General features: G+C 38.7%; 1 protein-coding gene across 1 annotated transcript; it reads right to left on the reverse strand.

Annotated features, from left to right (window-relative positions):
* Positions 1 to 9,632: 9,632 nt before the first annotated feature.
* Positions 9,633 to 23,053, reverse strand: mfsd4aa (major facilitator superfamily domain containing 4Aa; the record flags this gene model as incomplete). The annotated part of the gene is made up of 10 exons (XM_080777630.1): positions 9,633 to 9,754; positions 11,438 to 11,558; positions 11,822 to 11,892; positions 12,480 to 12,627; positions 16,008 to 16,181; positions 16,797 to 16,912; positions 17,320 to 17,455; positions 19,218 to 19,463; positions 19,831 to 20,029; positions 22,821 to 23,053. The coding sequence occupies 10 exons, from the start codon at positions 23,051 to 23,053 to the stop codon at positions 9,714 to 9,716; spliced, it is 1,485 nt and encodes a 494-aa protein (XP_080633756.1). The 3' UTR covers positions 9,633 to 9,713.
* Positions 23,054 to 23,453: the final 400 nt, after the last annotated feature.

Here is a 23,453-nt window from a genome sequence, read left to right on the forward strand (position 1 = left end):
TGGGATATAACCCATCGTTTTTGTCATTTCGTAATTTTTTTCAAATCTTCAAAAATGATGAAAAACGGCGCGCTATAGTATGCCGTACGATATGGGCTATAGCCCATGGTCCAAAATGATGAGAAACGAGGATAACTTTTTTTTTCAAAATTTCAAAAAACATGGGCTATAACCCATCGTTTTTGTCATTTCGTAATTTTTTTCAAATCTTCAAAAATGATGAAAAACGGCGCGCTATAGTATGCCGTACGATATGGGCTATAGCCCACGGTCCAAAATGATGAGAAACGAGGCTAACTTTTTTTTTCAAAATTTCAAAAAACATGGGCTATAACCCATCGTTTTTGTCATTTCGTAATTTTTTTCAAATCCTCAAAAATGATGAAAAACGGCGCGCTATAGTATGCCGTACGATATGGGCTATAGCCCATGGTCCAAAATGATGAGAAACGAGGATAACGTTTTTTTTCAAAATTTCAAAAAACATGGGCTATAACCCATCGTTTTTGTCATTTCGTAATTTTTTTCAAATCTTCAAAAATGATGAAAAACGGCGCGCTATAGTATGCCGTACGATATGGGCTATAGCCCATGGTCCAAAATGATGAGAAACGAGGATAACTTTTTTTTTCAAAATTTCAAAAAACATGGGCTATAACCCATCGTTTTTGTCATTTCGTAATTTTTTTCAAATCTTCAAAAATGATGAAAAACGGCGCGCTATAGTATGCCGTACGATATGGGCTATAGCCCACGGTCCAAAATGATGAGAAACGAGGCTAACTTTTTTTTTCAAAATTTCAAAAAACATGGGCTATAACCCATCGTTTTTGTCATTTCGTAATTTTTTTCAAATCCTCAAAAATGATGAAAAACGGCGCGCTATAGTATGCCGTACGATATGGGCTATAGCCCATGGTCCAAAATGATGAGAAACGAGGATAACTTTTTTTTTCAAAATTTCAAAAAACATGGGCTATAACCCATCGTTTTTGTCATTTCGTAATTTTTTTCAAATCTTCAAAAATGATGAAAAACGGCGCGCTATAGTATGCCGTACGATATGGGCTATAGCCCACGGTCCAAAATGATGAGAAACGACGCTAACTTTTTTTTTCAAAATTTCAAAAAACATGGGCTATAACCCATCGTTTTTGTCATTTCGTCATTTTTTTCAAATCCTCAAAAATGATGAAAAACGGCGCGCTATAGTATGCCGTACGATATGGGCTATAGCCCATGGTCCAAAATGATGAGAAACGAGGATAACTTTTTTTTTCAAAATTTCAAAAAACATGGGCTATAACCCATCGTTTTTGTCATTTCGTAATTTTTTTCAAATCTTCAAAAATGATGAAAAACGGCGCGCTATAGTATGCCGTACGATATGGGCTATAGCCCACGGTCCAAAATGATGAGAAACGAGGCTAACTTTTTTTTTCAAAATTTCAAAAAACATGGGCTATAACCCATCGTTTTTGTCATTTCGTCATTTTTTTCAAATCCTCAAAAATGATGAAAAACGGCGCGCTATAGTATGCCGTACGATATGGGCTATAGCCCATGGTCCAAAATGATGAGAAACGAGGATAACCTTTTTTTTCAAAATTTCAAAAAACATGGGCTATAACCCATCGTTTTTGTCATTTTTTTCAAATCTTCAAAAATGATGAAAAACGGCGCGCTATAGTATGCCGTACGATATGGGCTATAGCCCACGGTCCAAAATGATGAGAAACGAGGCTAACTTTTTTTTTCAAAATTTCAAAAAACATGGGCTATAACCCATCGTTTTTGTCATTTCGTCATTTTTTTCAAATCCTCAAAAATGATGAAAAACGGCGCGCTATAGTATGCCGTACGATATGGGCTATAGCCCATGGTCCAAAATGATGAGAAACGAGGATAACTTTTTTTTTCAAAATTTCAAAAAACATGGGCTATAACCCATCGTTTTTGTCATTTCGTAATTTTTTTCAAATCTTCAAAAATGATGAAAAACGGCGCGCTATAGTATGCCGTACGATATGGGCTATAGCCCACGGTCCAAAATGATGAGAAACGAGGCTAACTTTTTTTTTCAAAATTTCAAAAAACATGGGCTATAACCCATCGTTTTTGTCATTTCGTCATTTTTTTCAAATCCTCAAAAATGATGAAAAACGGCGCGCTATAGTATGCCGTACGATATGGGCTATAGCCCATGGTCCAAAATGATGAGAAACGAGGATAACCTTTTTTTTCAAAATTTCAAAAAACATGGGCTATAACCCATCGTTTTTGTCATTTTTTTCAAATCTTCAAAAATGATGAAAAACGGCGCGCTATAGTATGCCGTACGATATGGGCTATAGCCCACGGTCCAAAATGATGAGAAACGAGGCTAACTTTTTTTTTCAAAATTTCAAAAAACATGGGCTATAACCCATCGTTTTGGTCATTTCGTAATTTTTTTCTAATCCTCAAAAATGATGAAAAACGGCGCGCTATAGTATGCCGTACGATATGGGCTATAGCCCATGGTCCAAAATGATGAGAAACGAGGATAACTTTTTTTTTCAAAATTTCAAAAAACATGGGCTATAACCCATCGTTTTTGTCATTTCGTAATTTTTTTCAAATCTTCAAAAATGATGAAAAACGGCGCGCTATAGTATGCCGTACGATATGGGCTATAGCCCACGGTCCAAAATGATGAGAAACGAGGCTAACTTTTTTTTTCAAAATTTCAAAAAACATGGGCTATAACCCATCGTTTTTGTCATTTCGTCATTTTTTTCAAATCCTCAAAAATGATGAAAAACGGCGCGCTATAGTATGCCGTACGATATGGGCTATAGCCCATGGTCCAAAATGATGAGAAACGAGGATAACTTTTTTTTTCAAAATTTCAAAAAACATGGGCTATAACCCATCGTTTTTGTCATTTCGTAATTTTTTTCAAATCTTCAAAAATGATGAAAAACGGCGCGCTATAGTATGCCGTACGATATGGGCTATAGCCCACGGTCCAAAATGATGAGAAACGAGGCTAACTTTTTTTTTCAAAATTTCAAAAAACATGGGCTATAACCCATCGTTTTTGTCATTTCGTCATTTTTTTCAAATCCTCAAAAATGATGAAAAACGGCGCGCTATAGTATGCCGTACGATACGGGCTATAGCCCATGGTCCAAAATGATGAGAAACGAGGATAACCTTTTTTTTCAAAATTTCAAAAAACATGGGCTATAACCCATCGTTTTTGTCATTTTTTTCAAATCTTCAAAAATGATGAAAAACGGCGCGCTATAGTATGCCGTACGATATGGGCTATAGCCCACGGTCCAAAATGATGAGAAACGAGGCTAACTTTTTTTTTCAAAATTTCAAAAAACATGGGCTATAACCCATCGTTTTGGTCATTTCGTAATTTTTTTCTAATCCTCAAAAATGATGAAAAACGGCGCGCTATAGTATGCCGTACGATATGGGCTATAGCCCATGGTCCAAAATGATGAGAAACGAGGATAACTTTTTTTTTCAAAATTTCAAAAAACATGGGCTATAACCCATCGTTTTTGTCATTTCGTAATTTTTTTCAAATCTTCAAAAATGATGAAAAACGGCGCGCTATAGTATGCCGTACGATATGGGCTATAGCCCACGGTCCAAAATGATGAGAAACGAGGCTAACTTTTTTTTTCAAAATTTCAAAAAACATGGGCTATAACCCATCGTTTTTGTCATTTCGTAATTTTTTTCAAATCCTCAAAAATGATGAAAAACGGCGCGCTATAGTATGCCGTACGATATGGGCTATAGCCCATGGTCCAAAATGATGAGAAACGAGGATAACGTTTTTTTTCAAAATTTCAAAAAACATGGGATATAACCCATCGTTTTTGTCATTTCGTAATTTTTTTCAAATCTTCAAAAATGATGAAAAACGGCGCGCTATAGTATGCCGTACGATATGGGCTATAGCCCATGGTCCAAAATGATGAGAAACGAGGATAACTTTTTTTTTCAAAATTTCAAAAAACATGGGCTATAACCCATCGTTTTTGTCATTTCGTAATTTTTTTCAAATCTTCAAAAATGATGAAAAACGGCGCGCTATAGTATGCCGTACGATATGGGCTATAGCCCACGGTCCAAAATGATGAGAAACGAGGCTAACTTTTTTTTTCAAAATTTCAAAAAACATGGGCTATAACCCATCGTTTTTGTCATTTCGTAATTTTTTTCAAATCCTCAAAAATGATGAAAAACGGCGCGCTATAGTATGCCGTACGATATGGGCTATAGCCCATGGTCCAAAATGATGAGAAACGAGGATAACGTTTTTTTTCAAAATTTCAAAAAACATGGGCTATAACCCATCGTTTTTGTCATTTCGTAATTTTTTTCAAATCTTCAAAAATGATGAAAAACGGCGCGCTATAGTATGCCGTACGATATGGGCTATAGCCCATGGTCCAAAATGATGAGAAACGAGGATAACTTTTTTTTTCAAAATTTCAAAAAACATGGGCTATAACCCATCGTTTTTGTCATTTCGTAATTTTTTTCAAATCTTCAAAAATGATGAAAAACGGCGCGCTATAGTATGCCGTACGATATGGGCTATAGCCCACGGTCCAAAATGATGAGAAACGAGGCTAACTTTTTTTTTCAAAATTTCAAAAAACATGGGCTATAACCCATCGTTTTTGTCATTTCGTAATTTTTTTCAAATCCTCAAAAATGATGAAAAACGGCGCGCTATAGTATGCCGTACGATATGGGCTATAGCCCATGGTCCAAAATGATGAGAAACGAGGATAACTTTTTTTTTCAAAATTTCAAAAAACATGGGCTATAACCCATCGTTTTTGTCATTTCGTAATTTTTTTCAAATCTTCAAAAATGATGAAAAACGGCGCGCTATAGTATGCCGTACGATATGGGCTATAGCCCACGGTCCAAAATGATGAGAAACGACGCTAACTTTTTTTTTCAAAATTTCAAAAAACATGGGCTATAACCCATCGTTTTTGTCATTTCGTCATTTTTTTCAAATCCTCAAAAATGATGAAAAACGGCGCGCTATAGTATGCCGTACGATATGGGCTATAGCCCATGGTCCAAAATGATGAGAAACGAGGATAACTTTTTTTTTCAAAATTTCAAAAAACATGGGCTATAACCCATCGTTTTTGTCATTTCGTAATTTTTTTCAAATCTTCAAAAATGATGAAAAACGGCGCGCTATAGTATGCCGTACGATATGGGCTATAGCCCACGGTCCAAAATGATGAGAAACGAGGCTAACTTTTTTTTTCAAAATTTCAAAAAACATGGGCTATAACCCATCGTTTTTGTCATTTCGTCATTTTTTTCAAATCCTCAAAAATGATGAAAAACGGCGCGCTATAGTATGCCGTACGATATGGGCTATAGCCCATGGTCCAAAATGATGAGAAACGAGGATAACCTTTTTTTTCAAAATTTCAAAAAACATGGGCTATAACCCATCGTTTTTGTCATTTTTTTCAAATCTTCAAAAATGATGAAAAACGGCGCGCTATAGTATGCCGTACGATATGGGCTATAGCCCACGGTCCAAAATGATGAGAAACGAGGCTAACTTTTTTTTTCAAAATTTCAAAAAACATGGGCTATAACCCATCGTTTTTGTCATTTCGTCATTTTTTTCAAATCCTCAAAAATGATGAAAAACGGCGCGCTATAGTATGCCGTACGATATGGGCTATAGCCCATGGTCCAAAATGATGAGAAACGAGGATAACTTTTTTTTTCAAAATTTCAAAAAACATGGGCTATAACCCATCGTTTTTGTCATTTCGTAATTTTTTTCAAATCTTCAAAAATGATGAAAAACGGCGCGCTATAGTATGCCGTACGATATGGGCTATAGCCCACGGTCCAAAATGATGAGAAACGAGGCTAACTTTTTTTTTCAAAATTTCAAAAAACATGGGCTATAACCCATCGTTTTTGTCATTTCGTCATTTTTTTCAAATCCTCAAAAATGATGAAAAACGGCGCGCTATAGTATGCCGTACGATATGGGCTATAGCCCATGGTCCAAAATGATGAGAAACGAGGATAACCTTTTTTTTCAAAATTTCAAAAAACATGGGCTATAACCCATCGTTTTTGTCATTTTTTTCAAATCTTCAAAAATGATGAAAAACGGCGCGCTATAGTATGCCGTACGATATGGGCTATAGCCCACGGTCCAAAATGATGAGAAACGAGGCTAACTTTTTTTTTCAAAATTTCAAAAAACATGGGCTATAACCCATCGTTTTGGTCATTTCGTAATTTTTTTCTAATCCTCAAAAATGATGAAAAACGGCGCGCTATAGTATGCCGTACGATATGGGCTATAGCCCATGGTCCAAAATGATGAGAAACGAGGATAACTTTTTTTTTCAAAATTTCAAAAAACATGGGCTATAACCCATCGTTTTTGTCATTTCGTAATTTTTTTCAAATCTTCAAAAATGATGAAAAACGGCGCGCTATAGTATGCCGTACGATATGGGCTATAGCCCACGGTCCAAAATGATGAGAAACGAGGCTAACTTTTTTTTTCAAAATTTCAAAAAACATGGGCTATAACCCATCGTTTTTGTCATTTCGTCATTTTTTTCAAATCCTCAAAAATGATGAAAAACGGCGCGCTATAGTATGCCGTACGATATGGGCTATAGCCCATGGTCCAAAATGATGAGAAACGAGGATAACTTTTTTTTTCAAAATTTCAAAAAACATGGGCTATAACCCATCGTTTTTGTCATTTCGTAATTTTTTTCAAATCTTCAAAAATGATGAAAAACGGCGCGCTATAGTATGCCGTACGATATGGGCTATAGCCCACGGTCCAAAATGATGAGAAACGAGGCTAACTTTTTTTTTCAAAATTTCAAAAAACATGGGCTATAACCCATCGTTTTTGTCATTTCGTCATTTTTTTCAAATCCTCAAAAATGATGAAAAACGGCGCGCTATAGTATGCCGTACGATACGGGCTATAGCCCATGGTCCAAAATGATGAGAAACGAGGATAACCTTTTTTTTCAAAATTTCAAAAAACATGGGCTATAACCCATCGTTTTTGTCATTTTTTTCAAATCTTCAAAAATGATGAAAAACGGCGCGCTATAGTATGCCGTACGATATGGGCTATAGCCCACGGTCCAAAATGATGAGAAACGAGGCTAACTTTTTTTTTCAAAATTTCAAAAAACATGGGCTATAACCCATCGTTTTGGTCATTTCGTAATTTTTTTCTAATCCTCAAAAATGATGAAAAACGGCGCGCTATAGTATGCCGTACGATATGGGCTATAGCCCATGGTCCAAAATGATGAGAAACGAGGATAACTTTTTTTTTCAAAATTTCAAAAAACATGGGCTATAACCCATCGTTTTTGTCATTTCGTAATTTTTTTCAAATCTTCAAAAATGATGAAAAACGGCGCGCTATAGTATGCCGTACGATATGGGCTATAGCCCACGGTCCAAAATGATGAGAAACGAGGCTAACTTTTTTTTTCAAAATTTCAAAAAACATGGGCTATAACCCATCGTTTTTGTCATTTCGTAATTTTTTTCAAATCTTCAAAAATGATGAAAAACTGCGCGCTATAGTATGCCGTACGATATGGGCTATAGCCCACGGTCCAAAATGATGAGAAACGAGGCTAACTTTTTTTTTCAAAATTTCAAAAAACATGGGCTATAACCCATCGTTTTTGTCATTTCGTAATTTTTTTCAAATCCTCAAAAATGATGAAAAACGGCGCGCTATAGTATGCCGTACGATATGGGCTATAGCCCATGGTCCAAAGTGATGAGAAACGAGGATAACTTTTTTTTTCAAAATTTCAAAAAACATGGGCTATAACCCATCGTTTTTGTCATTTCGTAATTTTTTTCAAATCTTCAAAAATGATGAAAAACGGCGCGCTATAGTATGCCGTACGATATGGGCTATAGCCCACGGTCCAAAATGATGAGAAACGAGGCTAACTTTTTTTTCCAAAATTTCAAAAAACATGGGCTGTAACCCATCGTTTTTGTCATTTCGTCATTTTTTTCAAATCCTCAAAAATGCTGAAAAACGGCGCGCTATAGTATGCCGTACGATATGGGCTATAGCCCATGGTCCAAAATGATGAGAAACGAGGCTAACTTTTTTTTTCAAAATTTCAAAAAACATGGGCTATAACCCATCGTTTTGGTCATTTCGTAATTTTTTTCTAATCCTCAAAAATGATGAAAAACGGCGCGCTATAGTATGCCGTACGATATGGGCTATAGCCCATGGTCCAAAATGATGAGAAACGAGGATAACTTTTTTTTTCAAAATTTCAAAAAACATGGGCTATAACCCATCGTTTTTGTCATTTCGTAATTTTTTTCAAATCTTCAAAAATGATGAAAAACGGCGCGCTATAGTATGCCGTACGATATGGGCTATAGCCCACGGTCCAAAATGATGAGAAACGAGGCTAACTTTTTTTTTCAAAATTTCAAAAAACATGGGCTATAACCCATCGTTTTTGTCATTTCGTAATTTTTTTCAAATCTTCAAAAATGATGAAAAACTGCGCGCTATAGTATGCCGTACGATATGGGCTATAGCCCACGGTCCAAAATGATGAGAAACGAGGCTAACTTTTTTTTTCAAAATTTCAAAAAACATGGGCTATAACCCATCGTTTTTGTCAAATTGCGGAATTGCGGAAATTGCGGAAATTGCGGATTTTTTTTTTCATTTTTTCATTGTGGTTCATAAACATTCGAATGTCTAGAGATAAACAACAGCAAAAGAAACAATAGACAAATCTCCTGTTATTTTATTTTTTGTATTTTATTTTTGTATCAATGTTGTTACTCAAAGGGAACAGCAGACTGCATTGTGGCAGGTAGCAAGTAGATCAGTGACTTAGCACACTGGCTGCATGATCTGGAGGTTGTGGGTTCAAACCCCTCTCAAATCTTTACTTGCCAAAATCTGCCATTGACCCCCATTCTGAATTTCTCAAATTTAAAAGCACTATATTTCTAAAACTATGAAACATTTCAAAGATTCCTTTTCAGGCAAATGTCCACCGTAAGATGAACCTAAATAGGTTTGAATGGGGTTTCTAGGTGCAAGTATGTAGGAATAGTAGCATGCCAAAGTGTGTGCTATTACCATTGAGAATGCATTGGGCGTTTAAGTTAAATAACTCAGAAACTACAAAACATTTCAAAGTAAAAGGTTCCAGCTTGTGTCTCCACTCCCCACAGTAAGCTGAATTATAAAAAGTGTGAATGGAGTTTCTAGGTGAAAGTGCTTTTTTGACTTGCCAGTGTCTGCCATTGAGACCCATTGTAAATTTCTCAAATTTGAAAGCACTATATTTCTAAAACTATGATATATTTCCTTTTCAAGCCAACATGTCCACCATAAGATGCACCTAAATAGGTTTGAATGGGGTTTCTAGGTGTAAGTATGTAGGACTAGTAGCATGCCAAAGTTTGCGCTATTGCCATGAAGGTTTCCCGCTGTAATCCATTACTAGAAACTCACTCTGACCATGATTTGTGACAGTGGCGAAAGAGCATTAGAGAGTTCTCTTTCCATCTTCCTTTTGCACCGTCCTCTGTAGAAATACACAGAAATCATCTCTGTCCACTGGCCTGCCTTTAAGTCTTTTGCAGTCCGTGTGTCATGGCTGTCCTGGCTTTGGCGTCTCTGTCATGGCAATGCCTTTAGAGGAAGTTGTGAGGTAAAAATAAATAAATAAAGGATTATCAGTCATATTTTGTATGCAGAATTATACTAGTGTTGCTTAAAATCTTATGCAATCTGTGCTGTATTGTATACCCACATTTCTTTGTTTCACTTCTATTATTAGACATTAGTTATTGCGAACGCAGTGATTGCGAACGCAGTGATTGCGAACCCAGTGAGCACTTACTATGAGACCTAGCAGATCATGTCTGTCTGTCTGTCTGTCTGTCTGTCTGTGTGTGTGTGTGTGTGTGTGTGTGTGTCTCTGTGTGTGTGTCTGTCTGTCTGTCTGTCTGTCTGTCTGTCCCGCTTTTGTGCCCATATATGGAGCTGAGTGATTTGTGTCACCATGACTCAGCCATAACCATATAAGGAGTCCCCAAAGCAGCTATACGACCAAAACCCAAATATGTACGAGCTGCGTTCGCTTCCCGCGTTTGCGCGTCTTACTGGTATAGTTCTCTAGGTGTGCAGCAGTTCATCAAACTAATACAAGAAGAACAATCAAGTTTAAATAAAATTGATTTAAAAAAGCAACCCACTGTGAGCTTCTAGATCTGCTATATGCAACACAGTATATACTATATATCATATCACTCATTCTTGAGATGAGGGACAAAAGTGGAAAAAACATGTCCCACACATAAGAGCCTTATTTATGTTCAAAATAAATTAATTCATAAAGATGAAAGCACTTGCAAAGTTAAATGTAATACAGTTGTGTATTATTATGCCATTGATTTCATTATAATTGTTTTCATATGCCATCTGAATTAGTTAAAAGCAGGCACTGTACCCAAAAGGCCTGTATTTAGCCTGTCCCCAGCAAATGGTCACAATTTCAAACTGCCAAAAAAGTGTCTAATACTGTCACAATCACATAAATATACATACTAAATGAAAGTAGATGGTCAACAACATAGCAAACAATATACACAGTTACTTTTAAATTAATCAGAAAATATTGTCAACAGATTTAGCCTGAAGACTCCTTTTCCAAGTCCTGTTTATATTTGTTGCAACAGTGGAGCACCTGGTCTGACAAGTGTGTCATTATAGCCATTATAAGATAACTGAGGACTTTATATTATTGTTGAAATTATCAAATTAAAATAAAAGGGATTTTAGTGTGTCTGACGGAGTTGACATGAATCAGTTATGAAGTGCATAAATGTCCCATTTTAGAAAGAAATGTTATGCGAAAAACCTGTTCCTTCTCAAGATTGGTAGTTGAGACCTGTGTCTACAAATACATCCATTTGATTTGAATGTATCTTTAAAAAATATATAATCTGATTTGAAATAAGTTTTGTCCCTTATCTCAAGAATGGGTGATATATATATATATATACAACAGTCATATATACAACAGTCATATATATATATATATATATATATATATATATATATATATATATATATATATATACAGTATATATATATATATATATATATATATATATCCATATCCGCAACATAGACAATCTTGTCTGGTGGAAATTGGCGTGGCCTATTTGGGGAGTTGTATAATGATCCAGGCTTCTTCGCCTGGAAGGGAGCCAGCTTTGGTGGTTCGGGCATTTGGTTAGTATGCCACTCCTGCGAACTTTGAAAGCCAATCTTAGCTGATCAGGAGTATGTGCTGCACATAGAGTGTACCTGACTGGCAGGGGCTGTGTACGTGCTGCACATAGAGGAGGAGCAGGAACAGGCCGCAACAGATGAACGATGCGATCAAGCCACACAGCAAGAAGGCATAACTACCCCGACTGTGGATCACCTGGACAGAGACAGAAAACACACGCGTGCACACGTCATACACGCAAACAATCCAGTTGCATATGCATCACACAATCAGTTCATATTTATGCATGCACACGCGCACCTGCACACACAATTCGCACCCGCATGCACCCACATGCACACGCGCACGCACGCACGCACGCACACACACACGCACACGCACACACACACACACACACACACACACACACACACACACACGCACACGCTTCAGTACACACACCTTGGTCGTCATCTTACCGATCCAACGATCATCTGCAGTACCATCTCTCCTGTGCTGGCGCTGGTCACTAGGACAGTTGTGGCACAACCTTCAGACAAAAACACAAGAGTTTGTGGTGTTTTCTCAACATTAGTTGCACTTCTATGTGAATAGGTTCATGCATACATGTTAATGTGTCTATACTCTATAAACTCATGTACCTATGAATGCATTTACACATCGATGTGTGTGTGTGTGTGTGTGTGTGTGTGTGTGTGTGTGTGTGTGTGTGTGCGTGCGCGCGTGCGTGCGTGCGTGCGTGCGTGCGTGCTGTATGTGGTCTGTGTACTGTATGTGTGTGTGTGTGTGTGTGTGTGTGTGTGTGTGTGTGTGTGTGTGTGTGTGTGTGTGTGTGTGTGTGTGTGTGTGTGTGTGTGAGACAGTTATTGTACTCTTTTGACATGTCTTAAAGTGTCATGATTCTAAGGAAGCCCAGCCCAGTTCATTTGACATGAATCAACATGACAATTCACAAACAATGATCAGATAATAACCTACTAAAACACCCAAGCTCCACACATGGCAGATTACAATACATAATTATAATATTAAACAGAACATAAAATACAACACCCTTGTAATTGGGCCTGTTACCTCAAATCTTAACATAAAAAGCAACAGCAAAGTGTGTGTTACCTTTATAGTTTAGTATGTCTTCTGTAAAGGCCAGCATGCAGGGAAACACACTACTGATGCAGATTCCCAACACACATGTTCCAATGAAGAGAAAAACACTGCTGTAGTAGAGAAGCAACATCATACACTGCACTAGTATCACCCCCACCTGAAGAAGAGAAAAACACTGCTGCAGTATAGAGAAGCAACATCATACACTGCACTAGTATCACCCCCACCTGAAGAAGAGAAAAACACTGCTGCAGTATAGAGAAGCAACATCATACACTGCACTAGTATCACCCCCACCTGAAGAAGAGAAAAACACTGCTGTAGTATAGAGAAGCAACATCATACACTGCACTAGTATCACCCCCACCTGAAGAAGAGAAAAACACTGCTGTAGGATAGAGAAGCAACATCATACACTGCACTAGTATCACCCCCACCTGAAGAAGAAAGAAAAGAGATAGAAAGGGGCATGATTTTATGTATTGTTCAGTCAGACAAGACAACTCAAGAAGGATGTAATATATATGTATTGAATATAAGATGAGCAATACAATATATATTATTATGGTTTGGCGATGTATTGGATCTGCTTTTTAGGTACTCAGATCAAGTGCATCAGTCCCGACCATAGGGACTCCGAATCCCCCGTACCTAAACAGTAGATCCAAAACGACAGGTGGTAGCTGGGGTGGAGGTGGGTGCGCAGCAGGTTTGTATACAGCGGCACGCTGATACAGCAGCAGCAAGCAAGCAGGCAGAGGAATGCAAACCTCCGGTAAAAGTAGCCGGTATGAAGATGAAGTGAGTGTGTGATTGGCTGAGTGAATCATGTGAATGAGAGCGTGATGCTGAGGCGGCCCAATTAACGGCCGGCAGCAACTGCACTGAGGTTCCCTGACTGAACTTGCTCTGCGCATGTCTACGACTGGCACAAATTTGTTTTTATAAGCCGGGTCTTAAAGGAGAATTCCGGGGTAGCCGTTTTCTTACCGTAATATGACGATAATATATCCGTTAACCAAAGGGCAAAACAATAAAAAATAAAACTCCATGCCGAGCACTCACCAGCTATCTCTAAATCATTATCGCTATAATTATTATCTGTCACCCATGATGATGATATATAAGTCCACAGAGTTTTATTTCAAATGGGCTTCCATCTAAGGCTAGCAAATGTTATAGAACCCGCTAAAGAAGGACCTTTTTTTTTACCACTACCAGTGGTTAATGGATATAATCGGTAAGAAAACAGCTTCTTAAGCTTAATGTTGTGCAAAGTGCAAACCATATAAAGTAAACCCAAATTCTATTCAGATTCTGTTATGTCAAAGTTATATAAATAACATTGAAAGTCGCATGTAACTAGATTGGCAGTAAGAACAGTAAACCACTCTCATCCTAACCTGGCTTTAGCCAGACTGATAACGTGGATTCACTCTCACTTCCTCCACGGTATCAGTCTGAATTTCTTGAAAAGTGGGCGTAAGTACGGTAGTTGCCTTGACAGACAGACTCATCTAGCCAATCAGCGTAACAAGAAGCTGACACCATCACAGTGCTAGCGCTAGTGCTGGGAAATGACAAAATAAAAAAACAACAAGGTCGGTTTAGTTTCTACTTTCTACGTGAGCGAGCTATGTCGGATATATGTCAGAGTCTATATCCGAAATTACTGCACTTAGAGCTGTTTTTACCGTCTTGTGGAGGGCAGCCATTGTTGTTTTTTGTTGCATGTATGTTACGACGTTAACTGTTACATCACCATATACACATGGAGTCATGGCCCAAGAGGCTGCTTTACACTGTTGTACAGACAGCAGTTGAAACACAGTCACTTATTGGCCCCGAGCATTTTCTGATTTCTCCAGCTAACGCATACTCTCAGCCTATGGCTGAAGTCCAGACTCATACCGGGGACGAGGCGCCAGTGAATCCACGTTATGTGTCTGGTAGTCTCGCGTAGCCAGACAACTATTCCACAATCTCCTAATGTATGATGGAAGCATTTGAAAATTGTGAGAGGCAACAGTCTGGCAACACGAGACTATGTGCCTGGCCAAAGTCAGGCAGCTACTCTCATCCTTATCTATTTGATTATAAAATGATTCCACTAGAGCCACAGCCCTCGTCTATTTGAGCATAGTTCCCATGTTTTGGGTGTCAAATAGAATGGCAGTTCAATAAGGAACTGCTATTTGACACCCACAAAATATGAGAAGCACAAAGCATGAATAGACATTGTTAAACATTGAATGCTCATGCTTTAATCATAACTCTATATGACTTATATCAGTCATTTTTCAGGTCGAGACACAGAAGAGAGATTAGACTCAAACTAGTAGCAGATCTACAAGCTCACAATGCAGCGCAAATTATTTTTATTGTATTGAAAAATAAATAAATTAACATCTGCGTTGTGTTTAGTGATATATCTGCTGGTCTTATGCTGATCTTTGAATGATCTCATGATATTTCTATGTTCTCTTTGACATGCTTAATTCATGTTTGTTTCAGTGACGTTTGCTTCCTTTGAATCTGCATTTTGTTCATGCTCACCTACCATGCAACAAGTCCATGGGGGTGGAAAATATAGGTTAAACTGTAAACTGTACTGTACTTAATTACAACTTTGAGGTATTTGTACTTTACTTGAGTACAAGCTCACAAGCTCACAAGCCCACAATGTGTCGCATGTGGGCTTGTATTTTCAAAAGAAAGAAAACTTAAAATGGGACATTCTGCATTGTGAGTACTTTTTACTTTTGGAGTTTTGGTACCAACTTTAAGTAGATTTTAAATGCCAATACTTTTGTACTTTTACTCAAATAAACTTGGAATTCCTGACTGAGTATTTCTACATTGCAGTATTGATACTAACAAAGTAAGTACAATAATTGAGTATGTTTTCTGTGTGCGTGCGTGCACAACTGCACATACCAGACTCGGGGGGGTAGGACCAAGGGATTTGGGATTTGTTTATAAACATTTTGGTATTTGTTTATAAACATTTGTGATTTGTTTATAAACATTTGTGATTTATTTATAAACATTTTGGGATTTGTTTATAAACATTTGGGTTTTGTTTACAAACATTTGGGATTTGTTTATAAACATTTGGGATTTGTAAGTCTCATGGGGGGGGTAGGACCACTACCAGTTTACCTGTAGTAAGTCTCATGGTCGGGGGGGTAGGACCAAGGGATTTGGTATTTGTTTATAAACATTTTGGTATTTGTTTATAAACATTTGTGATTTGTTTATAAACATTTGTGATTTGTTTATAAACATTTGTGATTTGTTTATAAACATTTTGGGCTCTGTATAATATGTTGCCTAGGGCCTCAAAAGGCCTAGAACCGGCACTGCCAGACTGAAGGTGAGCAGCCTGACAGCAGTGTATCTGTAGGACAGGTAGATACATACCAGACTGAAGGTGAGCAGCCTGACAGCAGTGTATCTGTAGGACAGGTAGATACATACCAGACTGAAGGTGAGCAGCCTGACAGCAGTGTATCTGTAGGACAGGTAGATACATACCAGACTGAAGGTGAGCAGCCTGACAGCAGTGTATCTGTAGGACAGGTAGATACATGCCAGCCTGCCAGCTGTGATAGAGGCCCAGAACACACTGTCCAGGTAGCCAGCTGCCTTGTGGCCCATCAACAGTGGAGGGGACACGGCGTAGGTGTAGACGAAGCCAGCATAGTAACCCTGGGTTCAAAAACACTAGCATGTTAGCTTGAACAGCAGTGTTGATTTCGTCAACTAAAACTATGACGAACAGTGTTCGTCAACTACCTATTGTCACTGACGAAAACTAAATATAAACTAAGCTATGATGACTAAAACTGAGACTAATTATATTGACAATTTCGTCAACAAATACAAAGTAGACAAAAAATGTTAGGGATGGACTGAAGGTTGTGACGCACTTTGAAAATAGCAGATCTACAAGCTTACAACTCGTTGCGATGCGACACATTGTGAGCATGTAGATCAGCTACTGTATACAGCATGTAACCAAGTGTAAAATCTGACGTTACGTCACCATAAAGGCCGGTCAAAATACATTTTAGTCGACAAAATCAACTGTAGATTTAGTCAACAAAAACCATGATATTTAGTAAAGAAAAACTACTCAAACTAAAACATTTCAGATGACTAAAAAAACAAAATGAAAATGTATTCAAAAGACGTTGAATAAAACGAAATAAAAATATATAAATCAACACAGTTGAACAGTCTACTCTACACTGTAAATTACAGTTTATTTATGTATGTAGCATGTTGTGTTCTCTGAGGCTGAGTGGTAATAGGATGTCTCACTATAATGCCATCAGTGATGAAGAGAATGGCTCCACCCAAAATATGGAAGAAGAAAAAGGAGGGCGGACGACCCTGCAGGTTGCCAAGGCGACAGCAACTAAACACACTGCTGTGACCTGAGAAGACAGTAAGGCAGCATTTTATAGTAACTTACACTAATCATTAGTAAATACTGAATTCAACAGTAAACACAGTTATAAACGTGTAAACGATACACTATTTAGCGTTAGTTAAGTTATACTTAATTCATCATGAATTCATAATTTGTATAGCATTATTCATTCAGTATTAAGCATTAATAAACACAGTTATAAACATTGTATTCCCAATTAATAACATAATCTTTAATGTGCTTAATGATTGTACTGACATTTTCTATGTCACTGCTTCTTTCTCTTTTCTAAATATTTTACAACACATAATCCTGCCATGGCTTTAGATGGGCTCACAAAAGAATGTGTACAGTGTGATGGATCATGTACTGTATCCTTGATGGTTCACATGAGCCTTAATTCATACACACATTGAGCTCCTCTCTTACCCTGCTCTGTGTTGGCTGACCCTGCAGAGTCTCTGTCTAGCAGACGAGGACTGGAGTTGGAACAGGGCAGCAGTCTCTCATTGTACATCAACGCAAGCACTACGACTGGAACAGGCAGCTGTGTGCACACACACACACACACACACACACACACACACACACACACACACACACACCCACACACACACACACACACACGGTTGTGGCCGTACTTATGCTTGGCAGCCCGCCCCCATGTGATAACAAGATTGGAACAGAATGAACCGTAAAAGAAAGATACAGTATATAAGACTGGCCGTGAAATGATTATAAATGATGGTATATTGAGGTCAATGGCAGATTTTGGCACGTCAAAAAATCACTTTCACCTAAACTCCATTCACACCTTTTATAATTCCGTGTACTGTGGACACACATGCTGTAACTTTTTACTTTGAAATGTGTAGTTTGAGTTATTTAACTTAAGGCCCAATGCATTCTCTATGGCAATAGCACAAACTTTGGCATGCTACTAGTCCTACATACACCTAGAAACCCCATTCAAAATGTAATAGGTTCATCTTATGGTGGACATTGTCTGAAAATGAATCTTTGAAATGTTTCATAGTTTTAGAAATATAGTGCTTTCAAATTTGAGAAATTTACAATGGGGCTCAATGGCAGACACTGGCACGTCAAAAAAGCACTTTCACCTAGAAACTACATTCACACTTTTTATAATTCAGCTTACTGTGGAGACACATGCTGGAACTTTTTACTTTGAAATGTTTTGTATAGTTTCTGAGTTATTTAACTTAAATGCCCAATGCATTCTCAATGGCAATAGCACAATAGCCCTGCTCTAATGGATAAACTTGGACCTAAGTATAAATATCGTCACACATAATATGCAATTTAGCTACTGATGCCATGACAATGTATTTGGCGCCGATCCTCATCTGATTTTTTTTGTACCTGCAGGGACCTCCCAGAAGCAAAGATTTCAGTTAAAGAATATATTCAAAGATTTGCGCCATATTTTCATGGTTCAAATTGTAAGGCAGTTTTTTACTACTGTCTTTTTTTAAGCTTCTGACGAATGTTCCGGGCCAGTGGTTATAACGGTGGGGCCAGTGAACTTGAAAATACACTAGTGCCAAATGTCCCTTAATGTCTACCCCTGGGAGGAACCAGGTTTGAATATCATGTCAGAATTGGATATAACAGTTAATCAGTTAGTGAGCTTGCAGATTGCGGTGTGCACCTTCACCATGAATTCAAGGTATAGAACACCGCCACCTGACCACGAAGTCCGCAATGCAAAAAGTTCAGATTTAACTCGTGCCATACTCGTGCAATCCTCAACCGATTGTTATAATTCCAAGTGTTCTGTACTCCATGAAGTGTATATTTTAAATTTCCATTGGTTGTATAAGTCATGTTTTTTATTAGTATAGTATGTACACAGTGAAAGGGGGTGTTGTTGAGAATAACCACACGCCAACTCCCTACGCAGATGTCGTTTGGGAAACCGTGCCATTGTCTATACACATATTGAGCATGTAGTCCTGGCACTGGTCTTACTGTATGTAAAGCAGCCAGGTTTGTCAGAATATGCAGTTGGTTATCTTAGCTCCTATTCAAATAGCCCTATACACATGACTAATACCTGGATAGCTGGACTTCTAGCAAGGCCTGTAAACACGTGCAGACGTGCGCACACTCCCGCGCTCACTCCCGCGCTCACGCACGCACACGCACGCACACACACACACGCACACGCACACGCACACGCGCACACACACACACACACACACACACACACACACACACACACACACACACACACACACACACACACACACACACACACACACACACACACACACACACACACTCACATTGATGAGAGCCATGATCCAGAAGGCGTAGCCCACCTCAGTGGTCGCGACTCCCTCCGTGTGGAGCGGGTAGTGGGACATGTTGTGCAACACCACCCCTGGCCCTGCCAGACCTCTGCGCAGATGGTGGAGCTCTGGAGAGGACGAGTTTGTGGTCCAGTTTGAGATGCAGTTTTCCTCAGACAGAAAAGGGTCAGCTACCAGGGGGCTGACCAGAGCTCCCAGGCCTATGAAGAAATGCAGGGCCTGGGGCAGAGCACAGTGTTCTGGAGATTACTTTCCAAATGCTGTCCCTTGCAGATTATGCATTAACAGTATCTATTAGGGCTGGGCAATATGTCATCATATTGCATTGTGGCACGTAGATTGTCTGTTTTAGCAATTTAGACATTTTTGAATTTTTATTTGTATTATCGTCACAATATTGAGGTATTGGTCCAAAACATTATTTGATTTTGTCCATATTGCCCAACCCTGTAATATATTATTTCATTATTCAGGCTCAGACATTTATATTAAGAGTGTTTTTTTATAATACAAATAACAAAGTTCAAGGTTGTGATAAGCTGCTCAAATGTTATTTGGATTCAAACTGAATTCAAGTACATCTGACCTGCAGGAAAACAGCCGAGTCTTTCTGGTACAGCTGCACCAGCCGCAGGTTAGCGATGGTGTCAATCACCCCCATTGCAAGGCCAGCAATTGCCATGGCAACAGACAACATAATCACATGGTGACACAGTGGGATGATGGCAAACACCAGTGATATGGCGAGAGTGGAAGAGAAGAGTGTCCACAGGGAGGACTGGAGTCTGTTAATGATAGTGTAAATGTTTTTATTATTATATTGTATTTAACATCATTCAAAAGTGTGCCCAACAATGGAACAGTGATTATATTCATCCTGGCATAGGATCCAATCTCTCTGTCATCTTTCTCACAAACTAAAATAATAAAATACTAATAATGAGAAGTCGACTCTCATATTTATTATTTTATTATGCTGCATTTACAGCGAGAGAAAAGTTAAATTAAATATGTTTTCTCTGATACTCATTCCAATTCTATTTTATTTTTATTTGTCAACACAGCATGTCACAACACATAAAGATAAAATGCATTTTATGCATTTCAAATTACTACAGCCCTACACAAGTGTGCATTAATACACTTTTTAGGGATAGGGATATTTATTACCTATTGTATCTGTAGTGAAACCTTAACTGTTGATTCAATTTTCAATTTAGTAAAAGCGCTAACCCAGAGCATCTTACGAAATTACATTAGATTACATTAAACATGTCACAACGCATAAAGATAAAATGCGTTATGTAATGCCATGCAAAAGCCTTAATGAAATTCTTCAATTACATAAGTCTGCAGTTGGGATATATTTTTTGCAAAGGGATATTGATTGCTTAATTGTATCCGTAGTAAACCCTTTTCTATTGATTACATTTCCAATTTAGACATTTAGCAGATGCCATTATCCAGAGTAGCTTACAGAATGGCATTAAACATTGTCAGCAAATGACATAGTAAATGGTCAAGTAAATAGAGTGCAAGGAAAAGCAAGTAAGTGCTACAAAGTAACTAGCACGGATAGCATTAGCAGGTAGACATCAAACCTACCATCTGTCTGGGTCATACAAACACAAACATCATGCCTACAAGTATCTAAATAGCAAGTAACCAACTTATGTGCATACTAGTATAACTAGCATGGCAACTATCAAAAAAAAAAGGTAAAAACAAATGAGAAGTCCTAGAGGGTGAGATAAACTCTAAAGAGGTTAATAGTTTTCGGAAAATGGAGTGAGTCTGGGGGAGGGGGGTAGGTGGACCATTCCATTCCACAGCTTGGGAACCAGGAGGGAGAACTGTCCAGGACATTTGCAGAGATGGCCAGGGGTGTCATAGGGATGGGAGGGACAGACAGACGTCCAGTGTGTGGGAACTGGGAAGGGGTGGATCATATGCCCTGAAGGAGGAGCCATGCTTTTGTAGGTCATCACTAGTGTTTTCTGTTTTGAATTGGAAGCCAAGTGAAGGTAATACAGAAGGTTGGAGACGTGGAAATGTAGGAAGGTTGACCAGGCCTGCAGTGACATTTTAAATCAGCTGTAGTGTAGGCATTTGAGCGAGCATGCGGATAGACCAATATTCACCAGTGTCTTACATGTTCCTATTAATGAGTGGTGCACCGTGCAGCACACTATTTGTCAGTAATGAAAGCAGTGATTTCCAAATTCCAGGCTGGTTTAACAATAAACATAACAATAAAGTCACCTTGATGGGGTTCAGGTACACTATTCCACTATTTATCCAGTTAGCTTATCAGGGCCCTCAAGCACAAAATAACACACTCCTTATCTTGACCCTGGGCTTTCCATCTTTCTTGCCAACTTTCCACAATGCCCCAGCTGTATAATACCCATTTCCTATACCTCCATTTCACAAGGTGAAAGGGACATTTCACACAATGCACATCATCAGTTAGAGCACACCGTGGCTCCACATATGGAGCTGACTATCATCACTTATTATGGCCGTGTTTTTAGTGTACAGGGTTTGATGAGGTCAGATCAACATATGAAATGAATTCTGTACTGGCCATACTGTATATGGAGCATGTCACGAGGCATGACAGACGGACGCAGGATGACGGACGCAATAAAATAAAATAATTTGAATGTGCCATTGAGTGAAGGTGAAGCCATCAGAAAGGACCAAAAAGCACGAAGCCTGATTTATACAAGTATTACAGAGCAAGACAGAGCAAATTAAGCATGACGCACCATCAATCCACAATGACGGTTCATAATTTTAAAAATGAATCCTCCCACTGGAAATGTGGTGCTTGCGTGCGTGTGTGTGTGTGTGTGTGTGCGTGTGTGTGTGTGTGTGTGTGCGTGTGTGTGCGTGCGTGTGCTGATGCCTATTATGTCCTGGATGCTGATGTTTAGCTGATCAATAGCATCTCACAGAACAGTGAATGGTGTCCTGTGACAAGGGCGGGATTGTCCACTTGTTTGAATGATATGAATGTTGTTGTTTTTTGTTTGGTTGGTTTTTTTGCCCATTTTAAAATATTATATGAATGCACCACACAAAAACATTTTAAACCATATATGGTTTAAAATGTTTTTGCACTTCAGGATATAATAATACAAAGGCGTGTGGTGTTTTATGACTGACATAAATGGTGCATGTCTTTATACAGTACATAGAGGCGCTTTACATACATAGATGGTGCATTACATTTACCCATTCACATTTGCCATGCAAGGCACCAACCTAACAATTAGGGGTTCAGCGTCTTGCTCAAGGACACTTCTTCACTAACTCTGGGGGAGCCCCGAGCCCGGGATCCAACTGGGAACCTCGAGGTTTTCCCATCTGGCCGTTCTATACCTGCCACTCTGACTCTACCCCTGAGCCACTGACACTGCATGCCGTTGTGTGTTTTGTATAACATGTTGGAAAATGATGTAGGAATAATAATAAAAATAATAATAATAATAATAATAATAATAATACTCGTACGTTTAATTGTTAATTCTGAAACATGGCAAAAAAAATTATAGGTTTGGTCAAACTTACGTTTTCTTAAAAAGTCCTCCAAAGGTGCTGCCCACCAACAGTAAAGACTGCTGGGCGAAGAACACCCAGGTTATCTGCTGCAGAGTGGAGTGAGTCTGGCACCTCAGGTCCAGGATGGTTGGCCCGAGGAGTGCGATGCACAGGCCGAAACTGAAGAACACGCTCCAGTATGTCAGCGTGTGCTGCCAGTGCCGCTTGAACAGTGTCCATAGCCGATCGTCAAACAGCTTCATCCCGGACTAGGTCTCTCAGAACAACAAACCCACATTAGATGGATTGATATTTCCGAAGCCACAGGTTGTTCATTGAGTGCCCGGTGGGGTGTTATGACTGCTATATATCTGGCAGTGGCACGTCAAAAACTAAACAAACACAAAAGTAGCCTACAAGTGGCTCTCGGGAGGCTCGCATTGCCAAGTATAGCTTCCTCTCTTTGCCAGTTTGTTGACTGTGGAGATACGGTAATTACATTGAACTTTTTAGACGGACGTCACGCTGATAGGTTGCAGGCAGATCCCGGTGCCCGCCTCCTTTCGTGGAAGCACGATAGCCTATACTAATTAGAAACCTTGTATGTCCAAATTACCGGACGGCACGGCTACAATTCGAAACTGCCCCCCGTAAAATCTGAAT

Source organism: Protomyctophum bolini (assembly GCF_963924005.1).
Source record: "Protomyctophum bolini genome assembly, chromosome: 2".
Classification (NCBI taxonomy): domain Eukaryota; kingdom Metazoa; phylum Chordata; class Actinopteri; order Myctophiformes; family Myctophidae; genus Protomyctophum; species Protomyctophum bolini.